Raw genomic sequence first — 20,542 nt, 5'->3', positions numbered from 1 at the left:
TATTTGGGACACACGCGACACTGACACGCAACAGGTGCAGTCAACTTTAATATGAAATACAATCAATAAAAGATCTTTCTAGAAGGATATGCAACTACTAACTTACTACTGCTGTTTCTAACGTATATTGCACCATCTGTTTGGATGCATACGGAATAGCGGCTCCATGTGCCTCATAAAAACTAAAATCATGATACTTTTAAGAGGTTAGTAGCAAAACTCTATCTGGTAAGCTGGTTTTTATGTTGTTTGTGAATTATTGCGCTGAATAATATTTACTCATACTTTTGTTTTATCTGGTACCTACATAAAAAAACATTTCATTGACTTTTTTTTATCTAACATTAATGCAAAATTCGTAGATAATACTCAAACAATGCTCGATCTTTGAATCTGTCACTATTGATTTGACGTGTGCGCTTTTCTCGAAATTTCGCTTCAGTATTCAGTGGTATCTCTATATCCTTAAACATTTTTATAATTGATGAACTTTCATCCAATATCAAATAAACCCGTAATATTACTTCAGAAATCGTAGATACCTATCCCAAGACCTCATCCCACTAATGCTAATGTTTCGCTTGCATGTTTCGCCCACCGGCCACCGTATTAATAGTTAACACGCGAAACGTCGCTATTACTCTGCTTGAAGTTCATTCACACGTAAGATATATGTGTGTTAAATTGTAGTAAGCTTGTGAGAAACATAATATATATTAAAGTGTTTACGTAGTTTCTGAGTTTAAGGATGTGAACACTTGTTGTAATTTTAGAATATCATATTATTTTACTGTTGCAAATGATGAGATGGTATGGACATGTTAAAAGAAGACCTTACATTGGCAACGAGGTATAGAAGCTGTCCGTTCCCGGAAAAAGACCAAGAGGGAGACCCAAGACCTAGTGGACAAAAGTGTTGCGACGAGATACGAAGGCGTGTGAGGTTGAAGAAGATGACTTTAAGGATAGGGCGAATGGAGTGAGAGTGTAAGGAAGGTTGACCCCACCACCATAAGGAACAAATAGCCAAAAAGAAAGAGTGCTTTGGCAAAAATGAATCACAATGGTCTTGCCATTACTATTCTATCATACTTAATAATGTGAAAGAGGAATGATTAAAGTTGACATTATTTAATTCACCATCAAAATAATAATTTAATCAGCTGTCTGCTCACATTATTATTACTATTGCAGACATTGAACAATACTATTTAGTTGCCAAATATGAAAATAAACAGCAAACAAAACTAACTGCGGTTAACAATACATCGAAACAAAAACATGAACCGTGCTCTAACAAACGAAAACATTATTAAGAGAAAATGTTAAATTAGAAATAACATAATGTTACTATGCGAAATTGTATTGCACCAAGAAATTGTGTATCAGTTTTAATAGTATTGAAACACGTATCCTCAAAATTCATATTGACATTCGCAATTTTTTCTCGTTGCTTAAAAAACATATGAACGATTTTTAGCTTAATTAGCTATCGAAAACGCAATAAATATAGAAAAGTTTGAATGAAACAGTCATCACCGCCCCTAGCGTATTCCACAAGAACTTTTTTTAAAGCAGTTTCAAGTGTTCAATACCCGTTACTAGATTATCTTGAGTGGAAAAAACCGTGCTACTGATGATAAACGGTATTTTATAAGCATTTTGAAATGCACTATTGTAAAAATAAATAATTGAAAATATATCGTTATAACATTTCAACAATACATTTCAGTAAGATTAATGAATACGTTAATCATAAAACAAAAACAATAGTATCAGTTTATACACTTGAATTCTTTTTGAAATTAGAGCTAGCTATTCTCTTTTATACAAAAATCGTATTAAAAACATTAGAAAAGAACTAAACGTTGAGTGTCACGGGAAAGTTTTTCGCAATCCAGACCTTTTATTCAGCCTTCACAGATATAATTAATGAAGCTTAATTGCCTAATGTCGCTTCGCATTTCGCAGAAGTTATTTTTGGTTCATTTTCATTTATTTTTTATATAGCTCTTTCAATTAGCTTAGTTAGGTTTTATTTAATACGAAAACTAGATTTTGTTGTGATATTCTTCGTTTAAAATTAATTCTATTATTACTAATGGTAATTATTATACGAAATTACTGTATAATCCTGCTACTTACTTATTTCATAAAAAAATATCGTTTGTTTCTATTAATTTCTAATTTTAATGTAGAAATGTGTATTTCATGTGGTATTGTGTTCAATTAGCTTCATTAGCTCAATTCTCGTGAAAGAAGTTTAGATTACAATACGTACTAATTTAATTCACAAAAATCATATTTAAATTTCTACTACGTCACTTCACAATAAAATATTAATATATTAAATATTAAAAACAGATGGCGCTTTTGTAGCTAATAAAAGTAAACCCGAGAACGCATCTCGTTCTATTCTCTCCGCCTCTTTAAAGGCACTATAGAAATTGAAAAGTGCATCGTCAATTATGGGAACAGGATACTATTATCTTTCTTATTGAACTGGAACACCTTTCTGAATATGCAGTAGTCAACTTTTAAGAAAAGGGCAAATATTACGTTTCGATAATTTAGCTATGCATACCATAGCATGCAAACCATTTTTACCTTTAATTAATAGAACAGACTCGAAATAAGTAAGAAACAGTATTGTCTACGTACTATAACTTTAACAAGTACTTGGTTATTCACACCGTTCAAATTTATACAGTATCCCTTAACGGCCTCAAATGAGAGACTTTTTCAATTTACAAGATAAAACTGCAATGGATTATTAATTAAATGTTACTTACCCAGCGTGCGGAAGACAATGGGCCTACTTCTGTACTTGTGGCCGCCCCAAAGAGCGGCGACAGTGACTTGATACTGCGTGTCTGCTTCTAAACCGCTCAGTATGACCGCGTCTGAGTTGCCAGCCACCTCCAACACGACTCTGTAACTAACGTACAATGAGTCAATTTCGTTGAATTCTGGTGACAAGCACGATATAGATGAGGCCACATTTGAAGAAGAATAAATTTTGAAGAAATAACACTATATTTAAAAAACTAAAGTCTTAAGAACCAAATGCAGAAACATCGGTCTAAATCAAGTGCTGATAAGTATTTTTGACTCAAAACACTATAAAATACCAAGTACAACCTAATTTATTAACAGCTTCTTTCAGCGTCAAAGAACCTTTCTGCAAAGTTAATGATCTGATGCTCCTGATTTCTGGATAATTTTAATTAAGACTCATATCTATAAATAAATATAATCTTTGAACAAAGTAATTATTGGTAACAATTAAAGAAATCCTACCAAAATTTTACAAATGTGGCCTCATCGGAGAAGAAAGAAGTAGGAAAAATATTGGAAAAAAGCTTTTAATAGAACAGGTTCTATAGAAAGCAGTACAGGGTAGAACATAGAATGTGTACAGATTACAGATATTCACAATCATTTATACTAAAAATAAAGTTTAAAACAATTTTCAAGGAAATATACTCAATAACATTCAGCCATTTAGCACCTTAATATATTGATTGAATTTAATTTATGTTATGACCAAAGTGTGTTCGGTAGTGTTGGTAGGTAGCAGCTACTTACACCATCAATGTTTTATACCAGCATAAATATTGTTCAAATCATTTGGCGATTAAAAAGAGTGGCCAGGAGTTTCTTGCCAGCTCTTCTCATTGGCCCTACCTTCCGAACTGGCGGTAAATTCACTCTCTGTATCATTGACTATCATAAGTGTCAGCACTTGACCTAAATGAATAAATAATTTGATTTTGATTTTGATTTCATGCATACAAAATAAATTAAGTTGCAAGATATTTTCATTCATTATAAAGTTTCTGAAATATAAATACATAAAAACTTAGCTAAATGTTAGCTTTAAGTCTTTATCATCTTAACATAATATTATTTGCTAAAGTAATAAAGAGAAAAAAACTTTTATCAAAATTCCATGGTCCTGCTCAATGTCGGCTATCTGTCATAATATGTCTACCGAAGTGACATCCTAATTATCTGCTTAATCTTCACACAATTTTTCCATTTGACAGGCAAATAATTCACTGTATCATTTTGGTAAGTAGTAACAATGTATTTTCTACCTAGAGCATAAATAAATACCTTAGGCTGCAAATGTGTGGACCCTAAAATTATGAGTGTAATTCACAAACTCTTGAAGATAAAAATAAACAAAATTCCTACGGTATCCGTTAGAGGCACTTTAAAATTTGTTGATAGCTGGCCGGTTGTCGAAAATCTCAGCATAGTAAAATTTATTTAGTAGGTTTCGAGCATCCTTGTTTGGTATACTTAATCGCATGACAAGAAAATACCATATAGATATAAAATCTTAACTGATTTTGTTACGCGTCACTCGTCTCTATAGACAATTACGTAGTTTCCAACAGTTTCCACAATTATGTTACTGGAACTTTGACTAATCGACTTTGATTAACAGTTTCATAGCGGAAAAGTTGTTTCATTAAACAACTGGAAGCGGAAAACATGTTGCTATAAATCTTAGTATAAACCCTAACCGTCCATCCTAATCTAGTATTAAAGTTTTGAACGGTTGAGTTTTAGCAATAATTGAATCAACTTCCAATCATTTTGCTCGTATCCTAGAATATAGGGGTTTCAACTTTCAGATTTCATATTGCAAGTTCAAATTGAATGACGATGTAAATAAATTGACGACTATGCCTTCACCCCCTTTACTCAGCTCTTTTAGGGTGTGAATTGTCAATTTCTGGAGCTATTCTAATAAGCTAGCAAAAATGGTATGCAGCCTAAATAAATTAATATTCTTGTAATTTTCTTATACATGTAAGCAAATTATAGGGTTCATCAAGTATAAGCATCTTCACTGTTTGTCATTCACAAAGAGTCTTAACTCCATTATTCAGCCTATATTTTTTACCAAGTCATAAATATATTCCGATGCTCCCAGCAGTAGCAAATTACGGCAAGCTCGTGACAGAACTAAACCCAATTTAAAGTAAAGTATTATTTAATTGTAGTAGTGTGTACTACGTGGGCGATGCAATTAATTCTTTTCTAAACACAATTGATTCTTTGCGTGTCACAATAAGTATCGTTCCTATAAATAGCATCGAAATATATCGAAGTAACGCCAACAAAATATTTCACTCACTTCAACAACAAATACTTTCTCACGTGATTTCCGTCCATTATCTCCCGATACACATAATCAATGTGAAACTCTATCGAAACAAATTAGGGTTACGCCGGGACAACAAAGCGGCCACGTTTTCCTCAGGAAATTTATCGGTAATACAACTTCCGGGGTACACCCCTACCCATTCCGTTCAATTCACGGTAGGTCTTTGATTTTTTTGTGTTCCATTGTGTTACTTTTATTATGACAGCGCGGAATTTTCGGTTAGCCAGTATTTCGTTTCTGTATTTATTTTTTGCCGTGAAAATAATACTCTAGACGTTCTATACCTACATTGAAATATCAAGCAAAAAATGCTGTTATGTATTTACAGTAGATTCTTGTGCAAACAATTGTACTTCTATAATACCGACGTATCTTTTCAGTTACATGTATTACTACGCAGCTAATAATAATATTTATATCATAATATGTATCAATAAGTGTTACGAGTAGTATGCCGTTTTAAAATTTAGCTTCATATATTGAGTATAATTATGAAGCCAAAAATATCAACCCAAATTGTAATAACACGATGAATTAAACAATTTTACATGTTCATCACACCTTCACGTGTTCAAGTAACGCTACCAACAATAGCATTATAAAACATTAACAACTCATACCGTATGCACCTCCTAATGAGATCAAGATTACATTCCCAACTTTTAACTGACGATTATAAATTCATTCGAGTTATCACCCTTATTACAGAAGTTATTACACCTCTCAAGTTTTGACAAAATGACGTCACAAGTCTGTATAGAATTTATGGATCAGTCAGGATATACGGGCCAAGAGATCTCATCAAGACTTTAATATAGTTCGGAGTAGTTATGAGATCAAGTTTAGTACGTCTGCTCTTAGGATTGTTTGAGGATGATGAATTCGGTGTGACGTCATAGTTTTGACGTTGGATAGCCCAAAGTAGTTTATTCATATTTTACATTGATTTTCTGTTCTCGAAAAGCTAATCGTATTTTCAGATAACAATACCTACTACATACATAGCAAGAGTTCAACATTACTTGTTCCATTGCTAACAGCTGAATATTATGTCTATCATATTTTTCAATGAAATAATTATTATGTAATAACATCTGGAAAAAATAGCAAACCCACCTCCACATTTTTCGACAATACTACTAGAGATAAAGAAAACAAAATATTTTTATAGTAACAGACTTTTGCCTTAGGCGTCTCTACTGTGCTTTGAAAAGATTTTACCTTAGTTTTGACTAAGAAAAGCTTATAAATAATTGAGTTTTACCATCCCACGCTGCAATTAACAGAAAGAAACGTGTTATAGGAATTACACGGGATAAGATTTGAGACCGGAAAAGTCCAGTAAGAAATCCCTTTAAAGGAAAAAGTACGATTAAGCTGGTAAATTAAATTTATTATTTTGTTAGTCATACTAGAGAATACAAACTGATTGTGTTGTAACTTATATACATACAAATAGTAAGTTAGCATGTTACCAAGCCTTGGCTAACCTGCGTCAAAACATCCGAAATAGAATTTATGTGCGCGTTATAATACTAAACCATAAATGAAAAGCTGATTTTATCTTAATCGTAAAGAGAAAGGAAAATACCAATTTGATATTTGACTCTCCAAATTTAAAGTTTTTCTCTACAGACAATTTTGTAAGACGTATCTTACTTTTGGATAATTTGATAAAAGTCAACCTTTTCCAAACATCAACAATAAAATTGAACATTTTTTGTCATAATGTACGTTGTTATAAATTAAAAAAAGCGGCTTGACCCTAAATACACGTTGATCAAATAACTTTAAACGTAAGCGAATAGACATCACTTTTTCACAAAATACTATGTAGTAACAAAAGCTATAAAGAACCAACAAAAACACCCATGTCATGAATTACCTCCACTAAGTCTGTTGTAATTCTACGGTGAAACAATAACGTGTATAATACAGTAATCGTAGCATCAGTCGGCATTAATTCCATTACCATATGTTTAATCAATACCTGCGACCTGATTCGTCACGTATCGTAACGCATTCTCATTCGCGTTGCTAGTTCTATTATAGACGTACATAATATATGTTAGTGTATCATGTTTGTAGCATCTATGACACGTATATATGTTCTGCATCGCGTGCATTAGCGCGATTCTCTACAGTCGGTACTAACTAGTATCAAGAATCGGACATTTAAACTTTCTTAACAATTAGTACCTACTGCAAACGCTAGGGGCGCTGACAATTTTAATAAAAAATCTCGATAGCTAGCCGGTCATCAATAGTCGATAGTTTTAGAAAATCGCGCTATGTATTATAATCATCGCTGTACTGAAAACACATATTCCACGTGTAAGTTGAATAATCTTAAGTGCTTGCTAAGGAAGCTTGATTTTAAAAAGTAATTCAAATTTTGCGTTACGCGAGTATTAACCATTATTTTTATATATTATATACCACTTATGCGACACCAAGATGTTATAAATAAAAATAAGGCTTTGTTTTCTGATAAAACTCAATGCTTTCTACGGCGTCCCTAACATTAACTAAGAGCAAAGTTAGAATAATAATTTAAAAAATAAGAACTTTGCTAAAAGCGATTAAAAGAAATTAACTTGAAAATTGATCGCCTAACGAGAACTAGCGTACTCACAACATCGACATAAATATTTTCTAAACACCCAATTCTCATGAAGTTCCACAACGTTCATAGAATCTTAATAACGCGTACAAAATACATTTTCCGGGAGTTCCTTAATTACTTGGCGGCCCATTTTTCCAGTAGAATACCGAAATATTAATCGCAGTACCATATTTTATCCAATAACTGCTACAAAGGGAATTTAAAATTGCTATCATACATAAATTCAATTTGTTCGCACAAGTAAACAAAAAGTACGTTCGTTTTGTTCGGTAAATATAAAGCTGCGTGTAAAGTAAATGCGTATACATTTTAGAAATACTCACTCTCATTTGAGGTGTCGTTTGGATAAATATTACATATTTTATGTTAATTCCCAGATAAGGGGTTGACCATGTTTTTTTTCTTATCTATCTATGATCCAAGTCAGTTATAGCAATATATTTATCAACCATTAATCAGTGAATTTCACTTAAATTATTAAGATAGCTATAACATAAATATTGAGACACCGCGATCATTGTAAAACTTTTTCTTTCTGAAGAATTGCAACTTAGAACTGGGGTTTGAATAACTAGACACGTTTTTATATTTGCGTTCCTTTGAATAAGCATATCGCTGACCTGAATACCTCAATAATGCTGTCAATTTAAATTATACCTTATTAAAAGAAGACTGCGTAATAATATGCTATTGATTCTTCAAACCTACGTACATATGTATATGTCCTACATTAATCGATATAATCACTAATATTTTTCTATTGTATAATGCGAGTTAGTTCATTTCAGTTTCGGTCAAAATAATATATCATGACTTCATATTATGGCTAAATAATTACCTATAACACCTTTTAAGCGACAATTGACAACATTTCATTTTTTTAAGTAACATATATTATCATTTTATTTTAAACTAGATGTGAAATAAAGGGACCCATATTTTTTATTTTTGTGATATTCAGTTATTTTAATTCATGATTTTCACTTTGAAAATTGTTTCATTCTAAACAGACGTAAGTGCCAAATGACGTCACATATACGGCGGAATAGCATAATGCCTTTGCCTCACAAGTCACACCATTTAGAAAAAGAATTTTATAAATGTCAGTGTCTTGTCAACCTGGCACGTCTATCATATTATTGTTTGCTTACAAATACATTAATTGTTTTATAAGTTATTATTTTCCGTTCTCCGTTATTTATAAGTCATGAAGGTATCTGAAGGACTCCAAGTTGCTAATAGTAGGAACCTGCCCATCGTAAATTACTTAATGCTTTTGGAATATAATGCACGAAAACATACTTACTTATGCATTACTTTGTCCATATTTTCTGAAGAATGTGAGAAACGTAAAATAGACTCAGGACTAATACTGACTTATTGTGGTAACCATCAGACTACTTTAAATGACTACAGCATATTTCATTTACTGCTCCAGTATATACACCAGCAGGAAGACCAACTAAAGGGGTTGTAATCAGTGCTGTCAAGTAATCAAAGTGAAAAGGTGATTGACAGTGTGGCTGAAGCAACAAAAGATCAAGCAGATTCAAAGCTATTATAAGCTATTCTTCCATGTGTCAGGGAAGAGTCACTGGTTCTAAAATCGATGAAGCAGTACATTGTCAAACAGAAAATGGTGTTTTGGTGCAAAGTATCTTAGGTGGCTATAAGGTGCCTGAATTTAAAGCCATAAGACGAAACGTAAAACATTATAAAAACAAATTACAAAATTAAAATATTAGAAAATGATTTTGGAGTTATTGTAAGTTCAGGCCTAATTCTAATTTCCCCTGTTATTGGTGTTTCACCAGATGGGATTTCTGCGAAATTTGTTCTGGAGATAAAATGCCCAATAAGTGGAAAAACAATCAAGAATTATGTTAAAAATGGCAAACTCCAAGAATAATGTAAGGCCCAAATAATGGTTCAGATGCATGCTGCACATAAATTGAAAGATCTGTTTTGTATTGCTGATCCAACTTTTGAACACACAAAATTATTAAACACAAATTGAGGATGATGCAAATTACACTACAAAGATTTTAGAAGACGCTGAATCATTCCGGAAGCAATATATTGTTAAGAGTATTTTAGAAAGTTTAAATAAAACAAATTGAAATTAGTTTACGTCTTTTAATTCATTGTTTATTATAGGATTATGGAGATTTATTGACCCACATGATACTGTGACTATTTCATCTGAATGTTGAATTAGTTTATTATATTTATATATAACAGTGTGGCTTGAGTATCTTAAACACGGACACACAACACCCGCAGCATTACCTACACCATTCTTGCTTGTTTGAGTTAGGCGCAGTTAAAAATTGTTTTCGATCGTCTCCAAAACTGTTTTCGCAAGATGGCACAAATCAATATTTGAGATCCTTCATAACCTTATACTGTTAACTAGGATTCATTTTGAGAAATCTATAATGTTTAAAGTTCTCAAATGATGCTAAATACTTCAGTAACCTATTTATTGTGGTATTTTCGTGTTTGTTTACTTTAAAACATTATTGACATTTCAAATGTCAATCTACATAACTTTTATTGAAATTGCAAAGGCAAAGGTAAGACGTTATTCTTCCGTATATGTGACGTCACAGCGTATTTTTTGGTTTTTATTTTATTTCTCCCGAAATATTGAGCCAAAAAATTAAAAAAAATATTTTTTGTATTCAGGATGAGAAAATAAAGAAACGGTATTTTTATTTTAGGTACTTTAAAATTTTGAAATGTTGTCAATTTACAAGCATTAGATATGTTTTGTTATACTTAATTCTCGCCCGATTAAACACTTAGGCCTGCTTAATCAGCCAGTTAGTTTACTTTTTTTCTAACCACAAAAGTTATTTTAATATTAATAGAAAGATACTAATCCTGGTCAATAAACCTAAAGATTTTAAAGATTTACTATCAGCATTAAAGTTCAAAGTACCTGAATATTACCTTGAGAGTTTACTCCAAACTTGGGTAGATCTAAGTTTGTTATGCAGAGTTTGAAACGGTTATTCCTTGAGGCTAAAGAACGATGCAAGTCTGCCTCAAATCTCTTACTATTTACTAGAAAGCCGAAAAGCCTGTAAGTACCTTGAAGTTTTGAAGGTAAAGTTTTCGTACACGTTCGTCAACATTAAAGAACTTGTAGAAGTAGTACTTTTGAAAGATTTTCATGTTATGAAAGGTTAGATTTTAGAATTAGCTTTTCGTATTTATTCGATATATATAATATATAATGTGAAATACTAATAATATGTAAGAAAGAGAGAGAGAGAGAGTAACTGTAAATGATAAAGTATTATAAATATTTAAACGCTACAGATATATATTATCCGTAAGTTAGGAGATAAAAAAATAAGAACGCAATAAAAAAAGACACATAAAAAAATTAAGCGATCCATTTCACAGAAAACATTATTTATTAAATACACAGACGTAGTAATATCAATAAATAAGCAGAACTTCTAGAAAACTCGAGCTTTCAAGAGGTCCAGAAGTCAATTCAAAATTCAATTCCCGACCGTCAGGTAGACTTGAGGTACCTACATTTATTATAGCTACAGCCCTTTTTTGCGGGTGTGAATTTCTCCACAGCCCGTACATAATTGAGTATGTTTCTCAGTAGAATGGCATCGCATCAATATTTGAAGGGACTTCTCAAACAAATGGGTATATTTATTGATATATTTGGGTGAAGTCTAATTCTGATGTTACAGTGACAGTAAGTAGCGAACTATTGGCTTGTTAAAGTTTGATCTTTAATAAGACTGTAATAGTGTGGTTATTCAACGATTAAACTTCTATTTAATCTCACGTTATATTTTTGAATGTCTACCACGATTATGTACGCTCCACGCTTTTGCTGAAATTGTAAACTATCCAAATCTTCAACATTAGGTAAGAGCCACTAAAAAAATTAAGGCTCTGGAACTTTTACATCTGACAAGCATCACTATTTTAATAAAAATACAACATTAGATTTTAATATGTTACATCACTACCCAATCATCACACAGCCAGCCAACTTAACGTTTTCATAAAACAATATCAATGAGCATAAACTTTAATACTCAAACACTACTTGCCTCACTCTCAAAGACATGTTATTCGCAAAACAAAAGCAAATTTCTAGTCCTATACCACAAACCAAAATCCCACGTATAATTTTTTATAACTTTCCCGTCAACGTCTGCGATAACGATACTGTTACATGAATAGGAAGTGTTTAATATGAAGACCTTGGGTACAAGACGTTTTGACGTAATCATTTTAGGTTATAAAGTAGTTTAGCGGGCCGACACGACTTCGTTTACTATTGTGAATTGCCATATCGAATATTTGGACTTTCTAAATGAAATTCCACTAGAAATATCGTAATTATTGTCAGATTTGTTATGCGATAATAGTTATAATATTGTAATTACCAAATACACAAATTTAAATTATAATACTAAATTTCACTTCGACTAAATTTGAATTCTATTTCTTTTCAATTTTAGTGTTAAAATATAACAGTTCCGATAGAAAAATAAAATCTTCATACTGTAATTTCTCAGTTTATTTTTAACTTATAACTTATAGCGCTGTGAGCTGCAGAATAAGTTTTGTCGATACACTTCACAGCGACCTATACTTAACCGATTAATTTTGAAGATTCGTGTCAAGACGTTATTCGGCCGAGTCAGGAAAGGCGGGCTAGTTTACATTCATTATCATATAGCGCCCCTCCCCCCACTTTTAGTGGCTCTGAACTTTCCTCTTTTGGTTTTGCCCTATCGACTGGCAACTGATGAATATTAAAGAACCCGCGGTGTTCCGATTTAAATATTGCATATTTAATTTATCCCAGACGCTGTTTCCGTAAATAGAATAAGTTGGAACTATGTCATCCTTTTTCCTGTTTGGAATAACTCGTGCTGAGAATTTGAATGAGAAAATTATAAGCAATTCTGCATAAATAGTTCAGTATGTCTCTTGTATTTGTGAGTATGGATCGTATACTTTAATAAATAAAAAATATATATTATATCCTAAAAAATGCCAAGCCCTTACCTTAAGAAGATTCATGCACCCGCGGCTTTGATTAAAAGTTACCAATTATGAAGTGTGTTACAAAACCTATGTATTAGAAGGGAAAATTACCATTTAGTAGCTAAAAAATTCAGGAATATTCCGTCAGTCACAATCGTAAGTCCTTTAATTTTAATAAAATCAGAACAAAACGTTCTCGCAACAAACGAGAATTTCCTTCATTTCAATCAGATTGTAATATTAACAGCAATCTACTTCTCCTATATTTTGTATTGGTATAAAATATATTGTACTTCGCCCTCCTTCTCTCATATTATTACTGTTATGATTGGAATTATTCCTTCGATAAAAATGTGTCCTTTCCAAAATGTGATCAGTGAAAAAGGAAGCCGAAATCAAGGACAATCTTTTCTTCTGGGATAGAATACTTTTGTGCGTTGTTGTTTTGTATAACAAACATGGAATACATACATGCGTCATGCATTTGTACAGGACAGGATACCACACACAGCACAGTTGAATAAATAGCCTTTTAACCTAAAAACAATAAGAAGTCATGTATTTATGGATTATTTCAATTCAAATACATAGTTCCAAATAACCCAAAACGCTTCTTTTAAGAAATAAAAAAGTTGGTTAAGTACAGATTGCTTTTCTTCTTAATTCTGAATAATAGATAACATTTTGAATTTCATGAGCACTTGGTTAGAACACAAAACTAATAACATGATACTCATTACGTAATAATTATGCCTAAAGCATAATGTACTCAACAAAGAGGAGTACAATAGCACTTTCACTACAAAAAGGAATTAGGCCTTTATCACTAAAGTACATTGTTTTGTGGGGAGTTTATATACTAATTGCGCACACTGTATATAAGAATACATGGAGGGTAGAACTGAATATAGAGATAATGAGCTTTTCTAAGAGCCGATTTTCCACCTTCTGCTATAGCCAACCGAGCAACTACCGATACATTTTATATAAAAAAAACTGATTAGCTCCATGATTATTTTAAATTTTAAACGTTCTTTTCTCAATACCTTTTACCGAGAATTGAATTGCGCTGAACATTTTGATTAAGATAATTATGGAATACAAATGATTCGAGACGGTAAAAGTCTTATAGAAAAGTGTAAGTTCGAACCAATGGCATCATTTATTGTTAACACACTTTTAGTTTTCCTCAATTTGTAAGAAATTAAATCTAATTTTTGTATATTTAATTAAATCTAACGTTAAGATGAACTGACTTGAACAGAAATGAACAAATACAAGTTCTATAGACACGAATGTGTCTAAATATTTCTAATCCTAAATAAACGTGATATCAACTCCATTGTTTATTCAGTAAAATCGATAGCAAACAATAACAATGAGACAAACAATACAAACGTATTTAGTACACCTGTTTAATGTACAAAATATACATTGGGGTTAGTTCGAACTATTGGTAATTCAAATTAACACCAAATGCTGCAGTAACATTATTTCGACCATAGTTACAGTAGCGCAATTATGTATAGTCTGCACTGGCGAGTATCGAGAGTTTGACATTTAGAATGTACTGCCAAATAGTTCCTATGCATCCGTCAGAAGTGCTGATCAGAGTTTCATACAAAATTCTCGGTGTCAAGCCGGTTGTCGGTAGTCGACAGTAGTAAAAAATCGAGCTACAGGTATTTTGGCTAACGAAATGATAATCTCAAAACAAAATAACTGCTGTAATTTGCGTACTTTATTTATCGTATGATGAGTGGCCGACCACAAGCCGCCTACATGCCTTTGACATGGTTTAACAACAGTTGTCTTATCCTCAACAACCGAGACCGAACTTTACTACACATGCCCTCCGAAGCACGAAGAAGCACGAAGATGCTCAGTTCAAGACACCAAACCGTCTATGGAACGTTCATGCTAATGGTTGCTTAGCCCACTGATCGTTTACCGACCGGTAAGCTTCAAACAATTTAGCATAATGTCAATAATTTTGTATTTTTCCAATTTATCATTTTCCACACATACCTACTTATTACACCGACTCACTTCAATACATTTTACGTGTTTTGACACAGACATTTATCTCATTTCCCCATTGAGATTTTCTCCAGGTAATTTTCTTTGTTGATTGCATTACTTATTCACTGCGTATACCTTTGGCGGACATTTGTAACTGTCTATATTTTTGGATGGGGATGTACTGGTTTGTGCATTATTGATTTATGTTTTCAATCTTTTCTTTTACCTATGAGTATCAAATAAATAATATGATTCGACACTAAGTGTTATACCAAGTAATTGTCTATTTAAGGTTAACTAATGGATGTGTGTTTGAAAAAGGACTTAGTTCGACCATTTTTTTATTATAATCCTTAGATAACATATAAACCTTTTAAAACATACGTTTAAATATCAAGTGTCTCTGCCATATCCCCTATATATCTCGTTTATTTTATGTTGAAAATCTTTGTGTACCACTGAACTCAATCCCTCTTGACACAATTAAGTGAGCCTACAATTTGTACACGAAGTGTATTTGTGTAGTACAATACAAATACAATATACCTAACAGGTGTATCTAAATACATATTAAGATTAAATTACTCGGTGCCTCGGGCTTGTGTGCTGAAAACAGTTTGTCACTTCGCTCTCTCGTGAACCGTGTCGAGTTATAATTTGAATTGAGTCAACGTTTTGTTAGGAACAAATTTCAATTATTTTGTACTTCATTTGTTGTGGAATTTCGAAGAAGTTTTCGTAAAGAATATCTTCTAAACTGACTTTTTGTTTTCCTGTTCCTGTTTCGAGAATGTTTGCATCTGCTGTTAAATTTAAGGTAATTACCTCTGACTTTAGAAATGTGTCTGGTGCACGTAAAACAAGCGCTCCTTATAAAATTGAATAAAGATTTTGTTTATGTAAAAAAAGTGATTTTAAAACCAATTTCAATAATCACTTAAACTTTTTATCGGTTCAGCAAACAGCCTTATTCTTAAACATAAGTATTATCGCTAAGCCATAAAATTAATATTTTATTAACAGCACTTTTAATTACTTTTAGAACTCGAAGCTTTACAGGAAAACTTCTTATCGAGTTTAGTTAGGAATAATTAAGTAAAATAAAACTGTCGAAGGAGGTAACACAAAGTCTATTAGCTATTCTTCTATAACAAAAGTTTGGGACGACGGTGGATGAAACTTGCTAGGTCGATAACTCTGAGATATACACGTACATGTAGAGGCCACTTACGACCTATGTTGAGATAAGAAAGTCACGTGTAATAAGGAATACTTGAAGCAATCTTTGTGTTTACTAAAATCTAAAATCATCTTTTGATTCGTATTGTCTAATAATGGTCGAGCATTTTTGCAATCATAAACACGGTTTTAAAACGTTATAAGTTTTATATTGGCGTGACTTCTTGATTGCAGTCTTGAAACTACAAACGGATTGTTGACTTACTGAACTTAAATTGGCCAAAGTTTGAGGATGCATTAACTACTAATGTAATTGGGCTCCATAGCTTGTTCTATGGTATGATTACCATTTGATAATTATTAGCTCAAACATAATATTCTAATAGCTTTTAAATCATTAACTATTGATTCCCACAATCATTAGTAATTAGCTCAACAAACTGTAATTAATTATATTTGCGTAAAATCATGGCGCAGTTAAAATTGATATTTATTCAAATGTAAAACGGAATGCAACATGTTAATAAAATTTACATCCATTCTGAAATATTTCGATTTTAAAATGTATTATATGCGGATATTGGAGCGTAAAATTAAAACCGATGTAGCTTTCCACCCAAATAAACTCAGCTTGTTGTTAGCAAGCAGCATGTTTTAACATAAAATGTTAAATTTATTCAAATAAATATTAAATATTGCAAATTCATATACCCATAAGTTTAACTGGGAATATTGTTTATTGATGAAAAGAAAAGACAATTAAATATTTTGACCGCGCTAAGGGTTGTTGCATCAGAGAATGGACAGCATGAGTGCTGCTGCACTCTTTCGTCTGGAAAAGAATGAGACGAAATATGCAGAACCAATTGCTAACCTTCACTAGTTAGAGAGGCACCTTAAGAAGAAGGGTTACTTGACTCACAGATTGCTTACCGACCGGTGAGCGCAACGGGCTAAGAGCGCCTCAATATGTCTGTCAGTCAGTCGCTTAGAAACGGAAGAGGTTTATTAACTTTATCTTACTCGTATAAATAAATCAGTTCACCTCTTGAAACTAATACAATTAGTGACCTAATTGTGACTGAAGCCACCTACCTCAATTATTTTGCACAAGACGTTTATTTCCTGTGTAACAGAGGTCGGCTACAATGATGAGGGACGTTGCTAGATTGAATGACCATCTAATGTGGACGAAACAGGAAAACCATTTACTTTATGCGCATTTGGATATCTAAATAGAGTATATTTTTATGCAATTAAATGCAAACAACAGAAGATGTTCTTTTAGGTTTTTTGCAGGAGCCACCACATTAGTTTGCAGATGACAGGTAGATCATGTTCGCAACATTCCTAAATAAAGTAATTTTACTTTTTGTAGCTAAACTACTCAGTTTGGTTTAGTTACAGTTAAATAGTCAGTGTTATAATTCATTTTGCTGTCTTTGGCAACGTGGCGTAATAGGAGAATTATTTTTTTATATATTAATATTGTAATCAACTGTACCGAATGCGTGTTGGTGAAAAATACGACTGTAGGGTGTAAATGCGTCTTTCGCAATTTTACTCTTACTTATACTTAATACTTATCTAGATCTATCCAAAATCTAATTTCAATCTTACTAAGAGTTCATCAGCAGATTCTCCCAGTCTATCCCGGTTCTGCGGTAAGACCATCAATGTTCCTCTATCGCAACACATTCCACCTCTAACGTAATTCCGCTGCAGCTGTATTAGTTGTGGTTTGAACGCTATTGCTATTCTATCTGCAGTTTCGTACTGATTTGCTATTTAATCTTCACTGTGAAGAGAACTCCTTTGATAGGATTCGACTTACAAGCTTCGAAGGTATAGTTTTCAAATAATTAAGCTCAGAGTTTACTCGAAATCTTATTGAAAATAGTAGTACGTAGATAAAGGAGCTCATTATTTCAAACTTTATTTGTGAAAACTTCTGACTTTCTTTACATTCGTAAAATAAAAGCTAGGAACTCAGCCAACTTACAACTACTTAAGCAATTCAGGTGTGTGGTGTAGATAATATCCTAAGGTAAGGTACATGCCGATAAAGATTTGTTTTTTAATTTCTCCAACAAATGCCTGTATAGGCTTCTTTTTTAACACATCATTCGCATTTGCATCATAAAATAATACCTAATAAAACTATTAGCAAAGTTACACAATCTTTTATATATTACTGACTACTAACCAAAATAAGACTGCCCTAGTCATTCACCGTAAACCGAGACAGATCGTACTATTTCCTTCAACATTTCAAACACACGTCGTTTCTAAAATAAACCGAGCAGCGCAAAGAGTTATGACAACTCGCGTCTGGTAAATTTAGGACATAAATAATGTAAGCATCAGCAACCGGATTTATCTTCTGTCGTTGTACCGTATATTTCAAATGAAAGCCAATCTTTCGAATGCATAGGGTCAACGATACTTCGGAATAGAGTCCGTTTTGTTCGAAATAAACTTGTCAACGTAATTTCAAATAGTTTATAATATAATAGAGAATATTTTTTGGAGTAAATTTGCATTATAATGTACTTGTACCTAATTATTTATTGTTTTAGTAAATAACTTTATATTACTTTGTTGCAACGAGTCTTACCGAGTGTTAGAAGTATGTGTGTAGTAATTAAGTAAGTATATAAATAATATTAATAATTCCAGTGCGATCGCTCTCCCAACAAATAAATTGGTTGTTGAACTTTCATGGTGTGCCATTAATTAAATAATATAATCAGCATACTAAGTACAATTAGTTTTTAGATTCTCAGTAGAAATGATTAAGAACAATTAGTTTTTTTGGATTCTCAGTATAAATATTATAGTGACTGAAAAGAGCTGTAACAAAAAATCCAATAAGATACTCCAGACGATTTTATTGCCACTTCAGAACTGAAGACTAAGTGTATTCAACAGCTTGTAGAAATAAGCCCTAAGAACCTTAGCACTCATAGGACGAGATGTGACAAAGTATTGATATATTTGATATTTTGAAAATCAAACTAATATTACAAATGCTTTGGATTGTCTATTATTGTTCATTCTTACTACCAAATAATATTTTACACGGAGGTAGATGAACAGTAACGATTCGACTCAGTAGTTTAAAAAGTATGAAAAATTGAGAGCACCTTTCGCTTGCAATAATAATTTTCCGACTAAAGTGTAGGTATGTACATAGAAACATATACTTAAAGGTGTCTTATTCTTCTTTAATGTGTTATAATGTAAAACGAAATAAAATATCACAATGAAATAAATTGAACAAAAGCGAGACCATTTGACAATTCATAAAAATATTTTCATAACTTTTACCAAGTTCCAGTTTCTTATTTCAGTTGGAATCCATTAAATTTTGTTTCTCGTGAGTTACATTTACTCTTCAGACAACGCAATTGTGTCTTTTTAATTTATTTCATCTTCAAATAAATGTTTTCTGTCGTTTAAGAAGTAATTTATTGTTTTAGTTACGTCACCTAAGTATATTTTGCTATCAAAATGTACCAGCATCTGTCTTTCTGTTATATTTCAAAGCGAAATTGTATACATTAATATCCTTTTATTAAATGGCTAAAACTTTCTTAATACCCTAGATATGTTACTCAGCTAGAATTAAATGACATTATAGATTGATTCGAAACCATTGTTGTAGTTATTGTAGGTCCAGAATCAAGTGTCGACAAGTGTCACTCTTTAGTGTGTAAAATGTGTATAAATATACAAAAATGATGTGATCGATTCGCTAAGCATTAAGAAACGTATTTTTTTTCATGTTTTTCAAACAAAACAGTTGTTTACATCATTTGCGTTCCTATTATCAACCCTCCTGAACGTTGCCAAAACGAGATTTTCCAAGAAAAAGTAAAATAACTTGTTCAGTTTTATCAGTGACACGTTGTTTCCGTTCACTGAATTTATATTTACCTCCGACTTTCGTTTTATAAGAGGAAGTATAGTCTTGTGAAATACGAAGGTTTTTATCTTGAAAACAAACAAGTTTTTAGTCTGGTTGAAATATATAAAAAGCTATTGTATACGCATTGTGCAAGAAATTTCGTTGTATATTGTGATGTGTACTTCACTTTTAAGACTATTTTTATTGTAGCTTATTATAAATCTATACTAATATTATAAAGCTGAAGAGTTTGTTTGTTTGTTTGAACGCGCTAATCTCAGGAACTACTGGTCCGATTGGAAAAATTCTTTCAGTGTTGGATAGTCCATTTATCGAGAAAGGCCTTAGGCTATATATCATTATGCTACGACCAATAGGAGCAGACTAACAGTAAAAAAGGTTACAAAAACGGGAAAAATTATGACCTATCCTCTCTTATGTGACCGCAAGCGAAGTTGCGCGGGTCAGCTAGTGCAATATAATAATGACGCCAAAACTATCATAGTGATAAGTCAACTATTATAGGTTCACTATGAACCTAAGCTAATTTGGAAGTCTAAGATATCAGGTTAACGACATTTAATTA

General features: G+C 32.1%; 1 protein-coding gene across 3 annotated transcripts in view; it reads right to left on the bottom strand.

Annotated features, from left to right (window-relative positions):
• Positions 1-20,542, bottom strand: part of LOC142977942 (fibronectin type III domain-containing protein 5) — a 152,688-nt gene that overhangs the window by 45,943 nt on the left and 86,203 nt on the right. For 2 of the 3 annotated variants that reach the window (XM_076122079.1, XM_076122081.1), the window contains exon 4: positions 2,793-2,938. In XM_076122079.1, the coding sequence (XP_075978194.1) occupies positions 2,793-2,938 (146 nt within the window). The remainder of the gene's footprint in view (positions 1-2,792; positions 2,939-20,542) is intronic. The other variant, XM_076122080.1, reaches the window with a different exon arrangement.

This window comes from Anticarsia gemmatalis, chromosome 13 (assembly GCF_050436995.1).
Source record: "Anticarsia gemmatalis isolate Benzon Research Colony breed Stoneville strain chromosome 13, ilAntGemm2 primary, whole genome shotgun sequence".
In the NCBI taxonomy this organism is placed as follows: Eukaryota; Metazoa; Arthropoda; class Insecta; order Lepidoptera; family Erebidae; genus Anticarsia; species Anticarsia gemmatalis.
Note: the sequence above shows the minus strand (reverse complement) of the source record. Positions and strands in the feature narration are given on the sequence as shown.